Here is an 18,305-nt window from a genome sequence, read left to right on the forward strand (position 1 = left end):
ACCACCATCACCACTATTTCCTAGAATCTTTTCATTATCTCAGATAGAAACATTAACCAATAACTTTACCCATGAAGCAGTAAATCCCAATACCCCCAGTCCCCCACCCCGGTAACATCTGTCTGTTTCTATGAATTTGCCTGTTTTTGCGATCTCACGTAAGTGGAGTCATATAACATTTATCCTTTGGTTTCCGGCTTATTTCCCTTAGCATAATGTTTTCAGGATTCATCCATGTTGTAGCATGTATCAGAATTTCCTTTTTAAAGTTAAAAATTTCATCATATGCATATACTATATATTGTTTATTCATCTGTTGATGGACACTTGGGTTGTTTCCACTTTTTGGTTATTGTGAGTAATACCGCTTACTGACATTGGTATGCAAGGATATCTTTGAGTTCCTGCTTTCAAGTCTTTTGGGTATATACCTGGGAGTGGAATTCAGTTGCACCAAATAGCCATCCTAAATGGGTGTGAAGTGGTCTGGTGGTTTTGGTTTGTAATTCCTTAATGGCTAATGATGTTGAGCATTTTTTCATGTGCTTATTGGTCATTTATTTTCTTTAGAGAAATGCTGATTCCAGCCCTTTACTGATTTTGAATTAGAGTGTTTGGGTTTTTGTTCTTGAATTCTTTCTTTCTTTCTTTCTTTTTTTTTTGGTAAGATTTTATTTTTAAGTAATTTTTACACCCATCGTAGGACTTGAACTCACAACACTGACCTCAGAAGTTGCACACTCTACCAACTGAGCCAGCCAGATGCCCCTATAGGAGTTCTTTATATACTTGGGGTATCAATTCCTTACCTGATAAATGGTTTATAAATATTTTCTCCCATTGGTTGCCTTTCACTTTCTTGATAGTGTCCTTTGATGCACAAAAGTTTTTACATTTTAATGAAATCCAGTTTATATATATTTTCTATTGTTGCTTGTGCTTTTGATGTCATATCCCACACATCATTGTCAAATCCAGTGTCATGAAGATTTGCCCCTATGTTTTCATCCATGAATTTTGTAATTTTAGTTTTTAAATTCTTTTACCCATTTTGAGTTAATTTTTGTATATGGTGTAAAAGTCCACTTTCATTCTTTTCTATGTCGCTATCCAGTTTTCCCAGCACCATTTGTTGAAAAAATTGTTTTTTCCCCAGTGAATAGTCTTGGCACCCTTCTCCAGTGTTGTTGTTGTTTTTTTTAAATAATTAAAATAGCCAACATTTACATATTATTTCTTTTGTAAGAGACTTATTTAAAAATTTATATTGACTTATTCAGTCCTCAAAATAATCTTTGAAATTATCCCCATTTTACACATGAGGATGTTGAGTCACAGGTTGAATAATTTAAGGTCCCATTGCTGAATGCACTGCAGGAAGTGTAGTGTTGTCCTTGTTTTTCCCAGCCTAAATAGAAAGGAAATGCAGGTTCACCCCTGTATTGCACACAACCTGACCTTTTTTTTTTTTTTTTTAAATATTGCCTTGAATTATTTAGCCACAGCACTGCTTGCAAACTAATCTTATGACCTAGGACATTTCAGTTCATTCTGTGATATTCTTTCCCCACCTGTAACATGGGGATGTTAACACGTAACCTAACAGCATTGTTTAGACCATAAAATTATATATATGAATTATATACTGTGGTGATGTGTTTTTGTAACTGTTATTTCCATACTGTTACTCTTTAAATATACATTTAATGGTTATAAACAGTGCCAGTTTTGTTGTTATCACTAGTAGGTAAGCCCCAATGCTAAAAGAATATGCATTTTCTTTCCCATAAAACTCAGTGTGAATGATTTTTATTTTTTTATTTTATTTTTTTTTAATGTTTATTTATGTGTGAGACAGAGAGAGACAGAACATGAAGGGGGGAGGGTCAGAGAGAGGGAGACACAGAATCCGAAACAGGCTCCGGGCTCTGAGCTATGAGCACAGAGCCCAACATGGGGCTCGAACTCACAGACTGTGAGATCATGACCCAAGCCGAAGTCGGACGCTCAACTGACTGAGCCACCCAGGCGCCCCTGATTTTTATTTTAAATTGAAGTATACTTGGCATACAATGTTATACTAGTTTCAGGTGTACAGCATAATGATTTGATGGTCATACGCTTTACAAAATGCTCACCACGGTATAGTCCCCATCTTCCACCATACAAAGTTACTACAATGTTATCTGTATGCCGTACTTTATATCCCCATGACTTTTTTATAACTGGAAGTTTGTGCTTCTTGATCTGTTTACCTATCCCCTCCCCACCACCACCGTTTGTTTTCAGTATTTATGAGTCTTTCTGGTTTTTTCGTTTGTGTGTTTGTTTCTGTTCCAACTTTTTATTTAACCTCAAGTTAGTTAACATACAGTGTAGTGTTGGTTTCAGGAGAATTTAGTGATTCATCAGTTACATATAACAGCTACTACTCATCACAACAAGTGCCCTCCTTAATGTCCATCACCCAATTAGCCCATCTCCCCACATACCTCCACTCCAGCCTTCCTGTTTATTCTCTGTAGTGAAGAGTCTGTTATGGTTTGCCTCACTCTCTGTTTTTATCTTATTCTACTTTTCCTTCCCTTCCACTATGTTCATCTGTTTTGTTTCTTCCACATATTTGTCTTTCACTGACTGACTTTGCTTAACGTAGTACACTCTAGTTCCATCCAAGTCGTTACAAATGGCAAACTTTCACTATTTTTGATGGCTGTGTAATGTTCCATTTTGTGTGTGTTTATGTGTGTACAACACACCTTTTTTACCCATCAGTTGATGGACATTTGGGCTCTTGCCACAATTTGGCTATTGGTGATAGTGCTGCTGTAAACATTGGGGTGCATGTTCCCTTTTAAATCAGTATTTTTGTATCCTTTGGATAAATACCAAGTAGTGCAATTGCTGTGTTGTGTGTGTGTTTTTTAGATTCCACATGTAAGTGAAATTATATGGAGTATGAATGATTTTTATCTTGAATTCATGAATGTATCACTTTTACAGATGTGTTTATCATCTGTTCAGTTTTGTTAAAGCAAGTCCTACTTTGTTGTTGGTTAGGTGTTACTATTACCATCCAAGAATAGTGTTAGTGTAGGTTAGAATGTTGAATTCTAATGGTTATGGTAGCTTGTCCAACTAATACATTATAGATATAGATAACATTAATTATATGGTTCAAAATTGCTATAGACTGAATTACAAAGATAGCAGGCCCAGCAGTCCATAGGGACCAGGCAGATAACGAGAGATAACTAGGACATGGTGAGGTCTCAAAGAACATACAGAGAATTTTTCTTAAAAGCAAACTTTTTAATTCAAGTATAACATGCATGCAAAATGTACACAAATCATTTGTGTATACTTTGATAAATTTTCAGAGTGGTTACACTTGTAACTAACATGTAGATCAAGAATGCCAGCACCTTAGACCACCCCTGCCCCATGCCTGCTTTCTTCTTGTTCTTGAATTCCTTTTTTTTTTTTTTTTTTCTTGAGAGAGAGAGGGAGAGAGAGGGAGACCGAGGATCCAAAGCAGGCTTTGCGCTGAGTGGAGAACCCGATGCTTGGCTTGAACTCATGAGCTGTGAGATCATGACCTGAGTCAAAGTCAGCTGCTTAACCAACCGAGCCACCCAGGCTCCCCTCCTTGTTCTTGAGTTCTAACACTGTAAATTAGTTTTGCCTGGATTTGAACTTTATAAAATGGTATGTGTCTGGATTTTTTTTAAAAAGAACATATTCATTTTAATCTTGGCAGTTAATTGAGAAATAACAGAAAGCAGTGTTTAAGCCGCTGTTTTGGGGTATTTGGAACAGCAGTTAAGAGTTGGGATTTGTAATCAAATTCTAGCACTGTACTGCATTGTTCTTGACTTTCAAATGAGAAATGTAGGGTTTAAATGAGTTTAAGGGTTTTGTAAATTGTATAACATATAGTAAATGCTCAGTGAATGCTAGCCATTTTGTGTTATTAATAGGACCAGTTATGATTATGTCTGCCCTAATTAAAATATAATTAATCTAGACATTACCTACTTTAAGGTTGTGCCCTACAGAAAAAATAGACTTTTAAAATATCTCTACAGAAAGCACATACATTTTCTTACCATTATGTCAGCAATGTGTTTACACATGTTACTGCTCAAGGTAGAGCACTGACTAGCAAACAGGGAAGGACAGCAAGTTCATGAAGTAGAATTTGTTTATATAATGACTGTAAACAAAAATCATACTTAGAACTTAGCTTGGTGCTTTCAAAGAAAGCTGATCTTGGATTGGTTAGGAGTTAACCGTTCTGTTGTGGCCCTTTCGTTTACTAGAGTGTCTGATCTTGGGCAAGTGATTTAACTTTTCTGGTCTTTGTTTCTCACTTACCAAATAATTGTGTTAAGTTAGGTCAGTTTTAAAGTTTGAGTTTTCTGGGTTTGATTCTTTATGTATTGCAAAAAGCTGGAGAGTTGTCTGCTTTGTTTTTTCTCAAAAAGCGTAAGTCAGAATCCTTACATATCCATTTTACATGTTTAACAGATAAGCTTCCTGTCAAAGAGAAGTAGCAAAAGAACGCTTTTTTTTTTTTAAATGTGTGGACTAGATGATCTCTGGTCTCTTTTACAAGTTCAGAGGCTCTGTGGTTATATACTATTTAAGGGCTGTGAAACAAGACTGCACAGGAGGAAAAAAGGAAGATCCTGAAATATGTGGGGCATAATATTTTGGATATGACAAAGGTCCTGGAAAATCTAGTCCCTTCCCATTTTATACGGGGAAATCAGGTGACTTGTTCTGAGCTCAGCTAATAATAGAAATTTATACTCTTAAGTGCTGATATTAAGCAGGCAAACATCTTACTTAAAATAACTGATCAATTCATTTGGATGATTATATTGTGAAAGTATGCCACTGTATTTATTTGTGCTTCTGTGTTCTGTGACTTATTTTCATTTTTTACTGAAGTTACAACCTGTGATGGCTAACTAAAATTAAACAGGGATCTAGATAAGGTTAAATTTTGAAAGGGAACACTTAGTACAGTCATTTTAGCCAGAAGTGTTTTTTGTTTTTGTTTTTGTTTCTGTTTTTTTAACACCGACCGGTTAACTCCTACGTGACTGGTGAATAGTGTGATGATGTCAGTATAATGAGCAAGTCCTGTTGGTTCGCATTCTGTTTTTCCTAGGTAGTGAAGAGCAGAAATAGAAATAGAATCTTTAGCAGGAAAGAGAAAAGCCCTCAGCTATGCAGGCAAGCTCCCTTGCAAGTTTATTTTAATGACGTTAAAGTTAATAAAACACACGCACTTGCACCCAGCACTTGTTCCCCGAGGGTTCATTCTCAGGGCTACGCTTCCTCTGTGCAGCCTCACTGCTTCAGAGCTTCACTTCCACCTGGATCGTCATAGCACTTACAGTCCATCGGTTTTATTCATTTTAAATATTCCCTGAGGTATCCTCTAGGTCTGAGCCACCTGCCTGGCTGTCCAAGTATTTCCTCAGAACGTTATTGTTTTTTTTTTCTTGGGGATATGTTTACAAAGTTGCATGGGTTTACATGGCTTGCCTCAATCTTATTTTTCCCATAAGTCGTCTTATTTTGAATGCATGCTTGTGCAGAAGGGAGATTTCTTTTAAGAATGAATATATTGTGGTATAGCATAAATCACTGTGCTTCATTTGGGAAACCTGTTTAAATGCAATTAATGTTAAATTCTGTAATCTCAAGTTATTTAATATTTTAAGATCAAAGTACCTGTTCATCCTAAAAAAACAAAAATGCAGAAGTATGAATAATTTTAAAAAGTTTCCTCCAAATTTTCTCTCTTCCTTTTCCAGTCCCACTTTGCATAAGTAATTAACTGATTATTGTGTGACGCACCTAATGTGTGTATACACTTTTTTTTCAGGTGGTAATAGAGAATTTTATCATGAGACTTAGTTTTATTTTAAACAGTATAAATTTACAAATTATCCTTATCGTCTGGTATGAATGTGTCATAACATTTGAAACTATTTTTGTTGATTGCCACTTAGATTATTTCTAATTTTTTACTATTAATAACATTGCATTGAACTTTGTATACATATTGTGAAACTGAGTTAAGTCTTAAGGTAGGATTGATGTATAGAAGTAAGATTGTTGAATCTTGGGTTGTGTTCATTTAAAATTGACAGAGTGATTAATGGCTCTTCAAAAAGGATTTAACAATTTGTACTCCCATCCATAATGTTTAAGACTTATTGATAACTAGAAGTATTTTGCTAAACCAAACATAGACTTAGTGACTATAAATGTTTGTTTCTTTATAATTTGGTCTCCGGGCCTATTTGAGGATTGTTAGATACAAAAACCTACTTTCAGAAGCACCAAATTTAATATTTAAGAAGTTAATTCGTTATTAGCTTTTTGGTGTGAGGTTTATAGATGGCACAGGATGAAAATACTGATTAAAATGTTAACAATGGAGAGACAGTCACAGCTTGGGCATGAACATTTGTGCTTCAGAATTTGCTTTTCTTTGTGTTCTTATCTGCTATTGCTATGATTTTTGTCTGAACTTCTATTGAGATGTAACAGTGTGTAATTATAAATGTGTAGCCTGTTGAATTTTCACAAACTGAACACACACACTCATGTAATCAGGTTCCAGACAAATAGAATAATATAACTAGCCTTTTGAAATCTCTTGTATATCCCCATCCTGTCATTAACTCTCAAGGTAACCTATGTCCTGATTTGTAGTACCATTGACTTGTTTTGCCTGTATTTGAACCATACATAAATGGAATCATATAATGTATTACTTTTCTCAGTTTTATTTATGAGGTTAACCCATGTTTTGCATGAAGTTTTACACCAGTCATTTTCATTGTTGTATAGTATTCCACTGTATGAGCAACTGCAGTTAATATACTCATTCTGTGTTGATAGGACTTTGAACAGTCTCCTCTTTTGGTTATTAGAAGTGTTACTACTATCAGTATTTTTTCAAATGCCCTAAAGCAAACATATGTAGACACTTCTGTTGGTTATATAACTCAGAAATGCTAAGAGGTAGGCACAAATCTTGGTTTAGTAGATACTGCCAGGTTCTTTTCTTTTCCCCTAAAGAGGTGATACCATTTTGCATGGTCACTAACAGTTCAGTTGATCCACATTCTTGACTATAGTTTATTCTTTTTTGTTTTAGCTATTTTGATGGAAGTAGTTTTAATTTTCCTTTCCCTGGTTTCCCTTGTGACTAATGAAGTGAGGTATCTTTTCATATTTACTGACTGTTATGAAGATAACCTCATTTGTCAAGTACCAGTTTAAGAGTTTACCCGTTTTTCTTTTGAGTGTCAGTCTTGTTCTTATTGATTTGTAGGAATTCTTTACATATTAGCAGTCTAAGTCCTTTGATATGTTTCACAGATATTTATTACTACTCTGTGGGGACTTGGTATCTTAATGAAGAAAAGGTCTTAATATTTTCTAATTTATCAAGTATATTACAATATATCAATTATTTCCTTTTTTCTTCAGTGCTTTTTGTGTTTTAAGAAATCTTTGCTTGTTCCTAAGATTTGAAAGTATCCTTTGTATTTTTTCCTAAAACCCTTATTGTTTTACCTCTCACACTTAGACCTGTAATCCATCTGGAATTGGGTTTTTGTATGGTGTGAGGTATAGGGGTCACGATTCATTTATTTTCTCATGTGACTATCTAGTTGACGTAGCACTGCTTATTGCAAAGACCATCCTTTCCCCACCGCACTGCTGTGTCACATGTTTGATAAATCAGGTTGCTGCAGATAGGATGGATGGGTTTGTTTCTGGACCTGTTCTTTTACATTGGTCAGTTTTCTTTTGTTTTTTATCATTGTACCAGCACTGAACACTCTTAATTTATAAAGCTGTGTGATCATTCTTAATATTCAGTAATGTAATTTTCTCAGCTTTGAACCTCAAGATGGCTTGGGCTATCTTTGGTATTTCCCTGTAAGTTTTAGAATTTAAACTTGTTAACTTCTGCAAGAAAACCTACTGGGATTTTACATTGACTTCAAAAAATCAAATTTAGGAGAATTGACATTTTGATGCTGTTGAGTTTTCCAGTTTATAAGCATAGCATATTCCTCCTTTTATTTAGATCTTTAATTTCAGTGAGAACAAAGCTGGGAGACTTAACATTATTATATTTAAAACTTAATATAAATCTGTAGTCATTAGGACAATGTGATATTGATGCAAGTGTATCTAAATTAATCTAGTGGAAAAGATTAGAACAACTAAAGCCAGGATCATCAGAGTTTGTTTGATTTCATATTTTAATTAACAGGTTCTTTAGAGTATAATTTAATACAGTCTTTTGTGTGTTTTTACCAAGCATGCGTTTTACTTTCTCACAGGTGTGGACCATGTTTAAGGATTGCCCCAGCATTCAGTTCTATGAGTAATAAGTATCCACAGGCAGTTTTCTTGGAAGTAGATGTACATCAGTGTCAGGTAAGGGAAAGGAATCCCTTTTTTTTTTTTTTTTAAATGTTTGTTTATTTTGAGAGAGAAAGAGCCCAAGCAGGGGAGGGGTAAAGAGAGAGAGAGAGAGAGAGAGAGAGAGAGAGAGAGAGAGAGAGAATATCCCAAGCAGGCTCCTCTGTCAGCACAGAGCCTAATGGGGAGCTTAAACTTAAGAACTGTGGGATCATGACCTGAGCCGAAATCAAGAGTTGGATGCTTAAACGACTGAGCCACCCAGGCACCCCGGAAAGGAGTCCTTTTTAACAGAAAAAATTACATTGGTTTGAAATTCAACATTGATGTCATCCTTCATTCGTTTATCTCTTTATGCACATAGTACTTACTCTTTTGAAGATAGGGAAATGTTACGTTGACATGAATTATTACAAATGTTATTGTGGCTACATTAGTTAAAAACGGTAGTCCCATATTAATTGCTTCTGGGTTTGTTTATATTAATATCTGTCTGATGTAAAACTAATAAGTTGTTCAACTTAATAGGTCACCTGGCAGTTTTTTGTTTTACATTTTTTGTTTATCTTTCGCAAATCGACATTATCTTCTACTGAGGCATTGGTTGATTAGCAAGCCTTGGCAGAGAATTCTTGCTTATAGTTTGATTTGAATTGATCATTGTGTAATCTTAGCCTCAAAGCTGCATACTCAGCAGGAACTTTAGAGTGTTGATTACTGTTGATTGAGACACAGTGTTGTGGGGATTCCGATTACTTAGTTGGAATGGCCATGTGACAGTTTTACATTTGCATATATGAGAATATGGAGGAGGAGTTAAGGAAAAATGTTTTGAAGGTTGTTTCCAACACTAAAAATGTAGTTCTAACTAAGGAATAACTGTGTAGCTGCTCTTTTTGGTGAGGTTGTGTCTTTGATACATTTCTGAGTGAAAAAAATTTTTTAATGTTACCTAGTTTGTAGTTAGTATTTGAGGTTTGGTATAAACCCTGTGTTATTGCTTTGTACTTCTGTTGCATACTAGTGGACTGTAGCACTGGGCTGTACTAGTCTCTGTCTCTAATCTAGAAGTGTTCTCTGGAGCTGCTTGTGCAGTATGATAGCCACTAGCTGCATGTGGTTATTGCACACTTGAAACGTGGCCAGTCCCAGTTGAGAAGTGCTATAGATATACACATAGGATTTTGAAGGCTTAGTATGAAAAAGATGTAAAATACATCATTAACTTTTTATAGTGACCATGTTGAAAATGCAGATAGTGATTCACTAAAATATGCTATTAAAATTATTTCAGTTGTTTTTCTGTTGTGGATATTGGAACCTTAAAATTACATATATAGCCTATATTTGTGTCTTATTTTGAACAACACTGTTTTAAAAGGTCAGTCAGGTTTTTGTGTTTAATTTTTGAGGTTTACAGAAGACATCTCTATGTAAACTTTTAAGCAACATAGTGGTACCTCTTCATAGTATTTCAACGTTTATTTATTTTTGGGACAGAGAGAGACAGAGCATGAACGGGGGAGGGGCAGAGAGAGAGGGAGACACAGAATCGGAAACAGGCTCCAGGCTCTGAGCCATCAGCCCAGAGCCTGACGCGGGGCTCGAACTCACGGACCGCGAGATCGTGACCTGGCTGAAGTCGGACGCCCAACCGACTGCGCCACCCAGGCGCCCCACATAGTATTTGAATACGCAAGATGACATGTTTGCTTTCCTATTTCCTTTGTACTTCTTATGAAAAGTTTAGACTATGGGTCCATCATTAATTAGCTGATACCTATTTGCTTGCTACTTAGTTTTATAATATTGTGGAGTTGGAGCAGAATTTTAAAAGGTAGATGTTGCAGTGAGGGAGGCCAGAAGTCATTTCTATGAGTAGAGTTGGGTGAGGCTGTTACTTCATATTCATGGAGAGATGGGCTGCTGTTTTTCAGATCTGTACTTTTTCCTAGTAGCCCTGCTTTGTGTTGACTGATCAATACCCTCTTTGGTTTCGCCACTTAAGAAATAGCATGTACTTATGAGAGAGCTAGCTAGTGTTGTAAAGCATAATTTCTGTATTGGAAGCTATTCTGCTGGTTGGGTGAAGTCTTTAATACTAAAACTGATTTAAAATGGAGGTTCTTCATTGGGAATGTAAGGGTCATGTAGTTGTGCCCTCAGTAACAGGCCTGCTTTTTCTTAAATAACAATTGGGAATACGTTATTTTACGTGATTTTTGCTTATACTTGTGATATTTAACTTCTATAGAGATGTAGAATGAATATTCTAAGTGGTTTAAAAATGATTAATTTTAATTCATTAACGTCATCTAACTTGCCAATTCTAGGGAACAGCTGCCACCAACAATATATCAGCAACACCTACATTTCTGTTTTTTCGAAACAAAGTGAGAATTGATCAGTATCAAGGAGCAGATGCTGTTGGATTAGAAGAAAAAATCAAGCAGCACTTAGAAAATGACCCTGGAAGCAATGAGGACACAGATATTCCAAAAGGCTATGTAGGTAGACTTAAAAGTGAAATCATGATGTATTTTTGTCTCCGTTTGCTTAAAGTGAAGTTGACTGTTATCTTTTGCTGGTTAAGAATACTTTCAGATAAGAACTTTAAAAGTAGCTTCGTTAGCTGACTGTTGGGTTTTTGTCTCTGTTGTATATATTATCACCTTAAGCCCTCATCAAAAACAAGTTTTCCTAAATTTGCTCTGCTAATCTTTTTTGCTACTTGTTTTTTTTTAATCTGTTTTCTGAATTGTCTTAATAGCCAGTTTTAAACATTCACTCATTTTTAATGTATATTTATATACATACATTTAATTTCGATTTTATTATTGTATATAATGTATATGTTTTATTTATGTGTACTTTTAAAATTACATATTTATATATTTCCCCCTCCCCAAAATGTGAAGAAATGTGCATTGGAAAAATTTTCCATTTTTCAACAATTGTGTAAAATGACATGTAAATTTTAATGTGTGACCATTTTATGCTGAACTCCCTTTCCTAAAATTCCCTATAGTTTTCTCCGTCTTTTTAAATGTATCCCCTCTTTTCTGGCACCTCTTTTTTCTGTTTGAAAAATCTAGTTATTTTAGGATCATGTGTGATTTTACCATTAGGTATGTTTTTCTGAGTTTTAAGAATTATTATTCAAATAATAACTTGAAGACTTAGGAACACAAAAGTGTTTGAAAATTATACATAATAAAATTTTATAATTCAGTATCTATCATTTGAGAGCTATTCAGGAAGGAACCAAACAAAATTCAGAAATTCACTTTGTAGTAGCTGACTTGTTAATGCAACTTGGTTAATCCTGCATACCAAAATATATATTTGTATGTATCTTTCCTAATTTTTCTTTTTTAAAGTTAATGGTATTGGCAGATCAAAAATGAACTTTAAAAAAAAAAATTGTTACCTCAAGTTAAAGCTAATATATGAAAGAATGTGTATCACGGACGACAAGTCCTTTCTGTAAGTCTCTTAAATTTATACTGAATAAGGAGACTCTGTAGTTAGATAAATACAAGAGATTTTTTCTTTGAGTGTCGGGGTGGGGGTTGTATCTTCAAAAAGTGTCTTTAACGTGTGGTACTGGCATTAATTACTTGAAGTTAGGGAGGCGCAATTAGTATCTGTTTAAAACAGAACTGTTATGTAATCATTTGAAATTGCGATACCCAGTTGGAAAGTATGAACATGTTGTGTAAGTCAGGGTTGTGACACCTTTTGGAAAATTTTGGAAATTAATTTGACCCGTAAACTGATTTGTTTACATCTTTGTATTTTTTTCCCCGTTATTTGTGAAGGGTTTTTGCATGAAAAAGTCTTAATGAGAGCAGGACAGTCCTGCTGCTTAGCTAGAGGGCTACTTATTTACACATCAGCTAAGCGTGATATCAGTGTTTTGGCCTCAGGTAGGAATTAAGCAGGAAAAACTTAAGTTTTAAGAAATTAAAAAAAAATTCCGTTTTCATGCACATGTTATGAATGCACTGTGAAAAGCTATTAAAAACATTTTCATGGGGCGCCTGGGTGGCGCAGTCGGTTGAGCATCCGACTTCAGCCAGGTCACCATCTCGCGGTCCGTGAGTTCGAGCCCCGCGTCAGGCTCTGGGCTGATGGCTCGGAGCCTGGAGCCTGTTTCCGATTCTGTGTCTCCCTCTCTCTCTGCCCCTCCCCCGTTCCTGCTCCGTCCCTCTCTGTCCCAAAAATAAATAAACGTTGAAAAAAAAAATTAAAAAAAAAAAAACATTTTCATTTTTTCCATCTGGTGTCAATCAAGACATTAAAAGTTTTGAACTATTATGTCTACAAAGTTATTATGTAAGATCGGTAATGTGTTTCTAAGAATGTCATCATTCTCACAGCACAAATAGCCACTTAACAGGAGGAAGAATCAGTGAATGAAAGCCTGTGTCTTAAGTAGATTTAAGTATAAGCATTGCAAAAATGTATTGCCCGTTTTTTTAAGCTAAAAAAGGTTTTAATTGGATTTTTAAAATAATTTTTAAAAATTTATATCTCAGCATATAGTTGTGTTGCCAGTTTTTAAATAAAATTTTGGTTTTAAAGACTTTCAGTTATCTTTTCACACAAAGAGACTATATAGTTACTGATTTTATACATCCTAGTTTTGGAACTCCAAATTTGATTGAAGCCAGAGTATGAGAGGTACGTGTATCTCTTTTAGAGGAGTTTGAAATACTGCAATAGATGTAGGTTAAGAATGGTAATAGTTCTTATTCAGAAATAAGACCGTGTTTTTGTAAATATAATGACTTCTAGTTTATAAAATGTTTATTGAAGCATTGGGATATTTAATTTTAAATTAGGAAAATTTAAATCATTCTTTTTTTCTTTCATATTCGTTAAGAATACCTAGTATTGCTTCATAGCCACAGGGCTATCAATAAGTCTTCCTCTCCACAAGCTTGAATTCTAGGCACTCCGGGATTGAACTTGGATTTGCATAATGTTCTGAATCTTGAGGCTTATTAGTGTATTTCAGTATTCTGACCACTGAACTATAGATTTCAGTGTACAAATTTTGTCATCATTCAACAAAATGAAATGAAACCTTAAATGACCCTCATCTGTGTAGTAAGATAGATCTTTCTTTAACCAAAATTGGAAGCATGGAAAGGGTTTTCTAACTTTCTGTGTATCTTGTGTTAGATTTTCTCCCCTGTAAAAAAACAAAACAAAAAAACATAAAAAATGTTCTACTATTGACGGAATAGTATAACAAACATATATACCATTCACCTATGTTCATCAGTTGTGAATATTTTGCTACTTTTGCTTTCTTGGTGGTGGCAGGCTGGGGGGGTAGAGGGAGGAGAAGTAGAGAGAGAATCTCAAGTAGGCTCCACGCTGTCAGCGCAGGGCCCAGTGTAGCGCTTGATCCCACGAACCGTGAGATCATGACCTGAGCTGAAATCAAGAGTCCCATGCTTAACCAACTGAGCTACCCAAGCGCCCCTAGTTTTGCTTTCTTGATAGGTGTTTATATACTTTTATCTCTTGGCAGAGTCATTTAAAAAGTAAGGTATAGACATCATGATGGTTCATCTCTAAATATTTGAGCAGGTAGCTCCTAAGAACGAGAACATTCTTTTACATAACCATGATACTATTAGCACTCCTAAGAAATTTAGCAGTGGTTTACAGTATCTCTAGTATTTACAGCCTACGTTCACATTTTTAAAATTATCTCCAAAATATCCTTTATAACTGTTTTCCCCCATCTAGGATCAAGTCAAGGATCATACATTGCAGTTAAGTTGTTTTTCTTTGGTGTTCTAGAAACTTCCGTCTGCTCTTTTTTCCTTTCATGACTACCTTTTTTGAAAGTTTAAACCAGCACCAGTCTAATCTAGTAGCCACTAGATGCATGTGGCTATTATGCATTTGTTATGTGACTAGTGCAACTGAAGGACTGAATTTTGAGTTTTATCTGCTTTTAATTAATTTAATTTTAAATTATCACATGTGGCTAATGGCTATCTTCTTGTACACCGTAGATTGAGACCATCTGTCTTATAGACTGTCCCACAATCTGGATTTGTCTGATTGTTTTCTCATTATTCTTTCCTCATTGGCAAGTTGATTACATAGGTAGTGATATTTATTTCCAATTGCGTATTTCTGGAATGTGTCAATTTGCAGTTAAGTCAGATATAATGCCAATTTGTCCTAGACAGTGTTGTGTAGCAAAGCACTTTAATGCAACTGTTTGAGTGTGATAACTTGTTTTGTGTGCCCCACGATAAATAAATACAAAAACAACTTCAGGTAAATCACCTATTTATTTTTCATCATTAAGATATTGCAAGCATGATTTCAGTGTTGTCTTCATGCCTGGGATCATAGTCCTAGATACAGCATTGAAGAGGCATCTTGGTAGGATGGAAGACATAAGTGTTTAAAGATTTTGTTAGAACTGTCCTTTCAAGGGAAATGTTCTTAAAGTTCAAAGTGATTCTGTAATAGTAGAACTTTGCTTTATAGTGCCAGCACACCAACCCCCACTGTTTTTAAGTTGGCTATGGTATGATACCCTGAATAATATGTTCAACATCTAATGCAATATAACATTTAATATAATTCAAAATAGCATTTTGGCTTTAAAAGCATTTAGGCCCCTCCATGAATAATTAAGGATCTATTCTAATAATTATTGATAATTATGTTGCTAATTATTTGACATGTAAAAGAGTTTTCTTTAGAATGATACATACATGTATTAGTATCCTCTGTATACAAAATATAATACTCTTTATGATAGAAAGGTGAATATGCAATTAACTGATAATCTAAAATACTTGGTAAACTTAAAACTAGTCCTTGTTTAGTAGATTAAATGGATGTTTTCCTAGAAAAATACTTTATCAAAATCAACTCCACTAGAAGCAGAACTCCTAAATAGACCAGTCACCATAGAGGAAGTAGAGAAAATAGTCAAAGACCTGTACCATAAAGGGCAAGATGACTTCACAGGGATATTCTACCAGATCTTAAGATCAGATAGTCTAGTGTTATTCCAAACTACTTAAGACCATATAAAAAGAGAGAAAACTTTGAAAATTTCTTTTTAAAGTAAATATGACCTTGATCCCAGAATCTGACAAAATGTGCATCAAAACAAAACAAAAACAAAAAAACCACTGACCAGTTCCAATTAGGACCAATTGTAAAACTCTTAAAATATTAGTAAAAAAAAATTCAGCAATCTAAAGGAGAAAAGTTATAATCTCCTAATACGGAGAAAAGGCATTTGACAGAATTCAGTACCCATTTATTTTTAAAACCATCCGTAAAATCTAAATGAGAGAGCATTAGAGGCACTCCTGCTAAAGTCAGAGACCATGCAAGGATGCCCACAGTCACTGCTCTGGCCGTGTGTTGGAAGTATTAACCAACACGTACACAGGAGACAGAAAGATGTTAAATACCACAGGGAAGCGATCGGCAAAATCCAAAATATTAGAAATCCGTAGGCACTAGATGACCATAGATTAAAGGAGTTGGGAGACATTAACCAAATATGGCATACTTTATTTGGAGTCCTGTTTTGAGTCTAACAGTTCAACTGTAAAACATTTATAAGACCAAGAAATTTGGACACAGATATTTGCTGATAACTAAAGTATTACTCATTGTTTTAGTTGTGATAATAATATTGAGAAATTTTTTTAAAGAGCCCTTATCTCTCAGAAATGCTCATGAACACACTGAAATGTTCATGAATGAAAGAAGAAATGTCTAAGATGTATTTGAAAACAGGAGGGTAGGGACTGCTTGCCAGGGGAAAGGTGAAACAGGAGTGGCCATGAGCTGATTATTGTAGCTGGGATTATTAAAGACTGACTACCTGAGGTTCACTGTAGTATTCTATTTATACATGTTTGAAATTTTCCATAATAAAAAACGTTTTAATCCTTATTTGTTATTCATCTCAAATGTAAACTCTTTATGGATGTAGGTTTAAAGAGCACATGACCACTAGAGGAAGGAGGTAGGCTCCCTTTGGATCTTAACAGATATTTTAATTTGTATATTTTCCACTGCAAAATACTGTTAGCAAAAAATGTCAACATTTTATAATCTTCGTGTTAAAGACTTGGTTTTTGATACTTTGTCAAGTGGACAAAGCCTAGATTTGGCTTTCATAGTGATAGGTCTCAGTCAAAAATTCAAATGAAAGCCTTATTATAAAAGTTTTAGTAGCTATCTTAAAAGAGAAGTTTTTTTAAAGTTGTCTAACCTAGAGAAAATCATGTATTTACGTTTCTGATGAAGATTGTTAAACCAAATCGAAATCCTTTGCCTAAAGTCTTGATTTAATTTTTTCAGATGGATTTAATGCCTTTTATTAACAAAGCTGGCTGTGAATGTCTTAATGAAAGTGATGAGCATGGATTTGACAACTGTTTACGTAAAGATATGACCTTCTTGGAATCTGATTGTGATGAACAGGTAATTGACACTTCCCAGTTAAAGCTTATAGGGATCATCAGTGTTTATGCCTGCTCTGGGTTCTTTATCATGTTTCCATCTCATGGTTTTATGTTTCTCCTTCCCAGATGACCACTCCCTTTCCTTTTTTTAAGTTTCAGTTTCTTTGGCGATATAGACCCACCTCCTTACTCTGTTCTGTATAAGCTGCCAAGGTCATTATACAGAATCTTAGAATTCTTGGATTGGCCTGACTGCTGAGTTGAGTTGAGCTGAGCTTTGACTATTCTTAAATCCTTTTGTTCATTCTAGACCTGTCTTCCCTATTTTTTTTTTTTTAATTTATTTATTTTTGAGACAGAGCATGAATGGGGGAGGGTCAGAGAAAGAGGGAGACACAGAATCTGAAACAGGCTCCAGGCTCTGAGCTGTCAGCACAGAGCCCGACGCGGGGCTCGAACTCACGGACCGCGAGATCATGACCTGAGCCGAAGTTGGACACCCAACCGACTGAGCCACCCAGGCGCCTCCTGTCTTCCCTATTTTTTACCCACCCAGATGAGTCTGTATCTGAGAAATAGAGAATAATTAGATGAGTACTCCCTATATGTGCGGTCCTCATTCCCAGCTGTAAACCTGTATCGTACTTCCCTATACTTCCCTGCATTGTCATCACAGAGGAAGTAGTGTAGTCCTGCCTTGATCAAGCCATCATTACCTTCATCTTGACTGTTATTTTCCTTAATTTTCTTTCCTTTTTTAATGTTCATTTGTTTTGAGAAAGCACTCATGCACGAGTAGGGGAGGGGCAGAGAGAGAGAGAGAAAGGGAGAGAAAGGAGGGAGAATCCCAAGCGGGCTCCATGCTGTCAGTGCAGAGCCCGACACGGGGCTCGATCCCATGAACCGTGAAATCATGACTTCAGCCAAAATCAAGAATCAGACGCTTAACTGGCTGACTCACGCAGGCACTCCCTTAATTTACTTTCTAATCTGTTGTCTCTGCTTTGTCCCCCATTCCAGTTCATCTTCTACATGGTCACAAAAGTTCTTCTTCTTTTTTTTTAAAGTAGGCTTCACATCCAGTGTTGAGCCCAACGCAGGGCTTGAACTCACAACCCTGAGATTAATACCTGAGCTGAAAAATCAAGAGTCAGACTCTTGGGGCACGTGGGTGGCTCAGTCAGTTCAGTGACTTCGGCCCAAGTCCTGATCCCGTGCTTTGTGGGTTTGAGTCAAGCTTCGGGCTCTGTGCTGACAGCTCAGAGCCTGGAGCCTGCTTCAGATTCTGTGTCTCCCCCTCTCTGTGCCCCTCCCCCACTCTGTCTCTCTGTCTCCCAAAAATAAATAAACATAAAAAAAAAA

General features: G+C 35.6%; 1 protein-coding gene across 3 annotated transcripts in view; it reads left to right on the forward strand.

Moving 5' to 3' along the window:
• The window catches only part of TXNL1 (thioredoxin like 1), a 33,931-nt gene that overhangs the window by 2,774 nt on the left and 12,852 nt on the right, over positions 1-18,305 (forward strand). For all 3 annotated transcript variants that reach the window (XM_040478727.1, XM_040478728.1, XM_040478729.1), the window contains exons 2-4: positions 8,388-8,484; positions 10,803-10,976; positions 16,840-16,962. In XM_040478727.1, the coding sequence (XP_040334661.1) occupies positions 8,388-8,484; positions 10,803-10,976; positions 16,840-16,962 (394 nt within the window). The remainder of the gene's footprint in view (positions 1-8,387; positions 8,485-10,802; positions 10,977-16,839; positions 16,963-18,305) is intronic.

Source organism: Herpailurus yagouaroundi, unplaced genomic scaffold, assembly GCF_014898765.1.
Source record: "Herpailurus yagouaroundi ecotype Mexico unplaced genomic scaffold, PumYag 142, whole genome shotgun sequence".
In the NCBI taxonomy this organism is placed as follows: domain Eukaryota; kingdom Metazoa; phylum Chordata; class Mammalia; order Carnivora; family Felidae; genus Herpailurus; species Herpailurus yagouaroundi.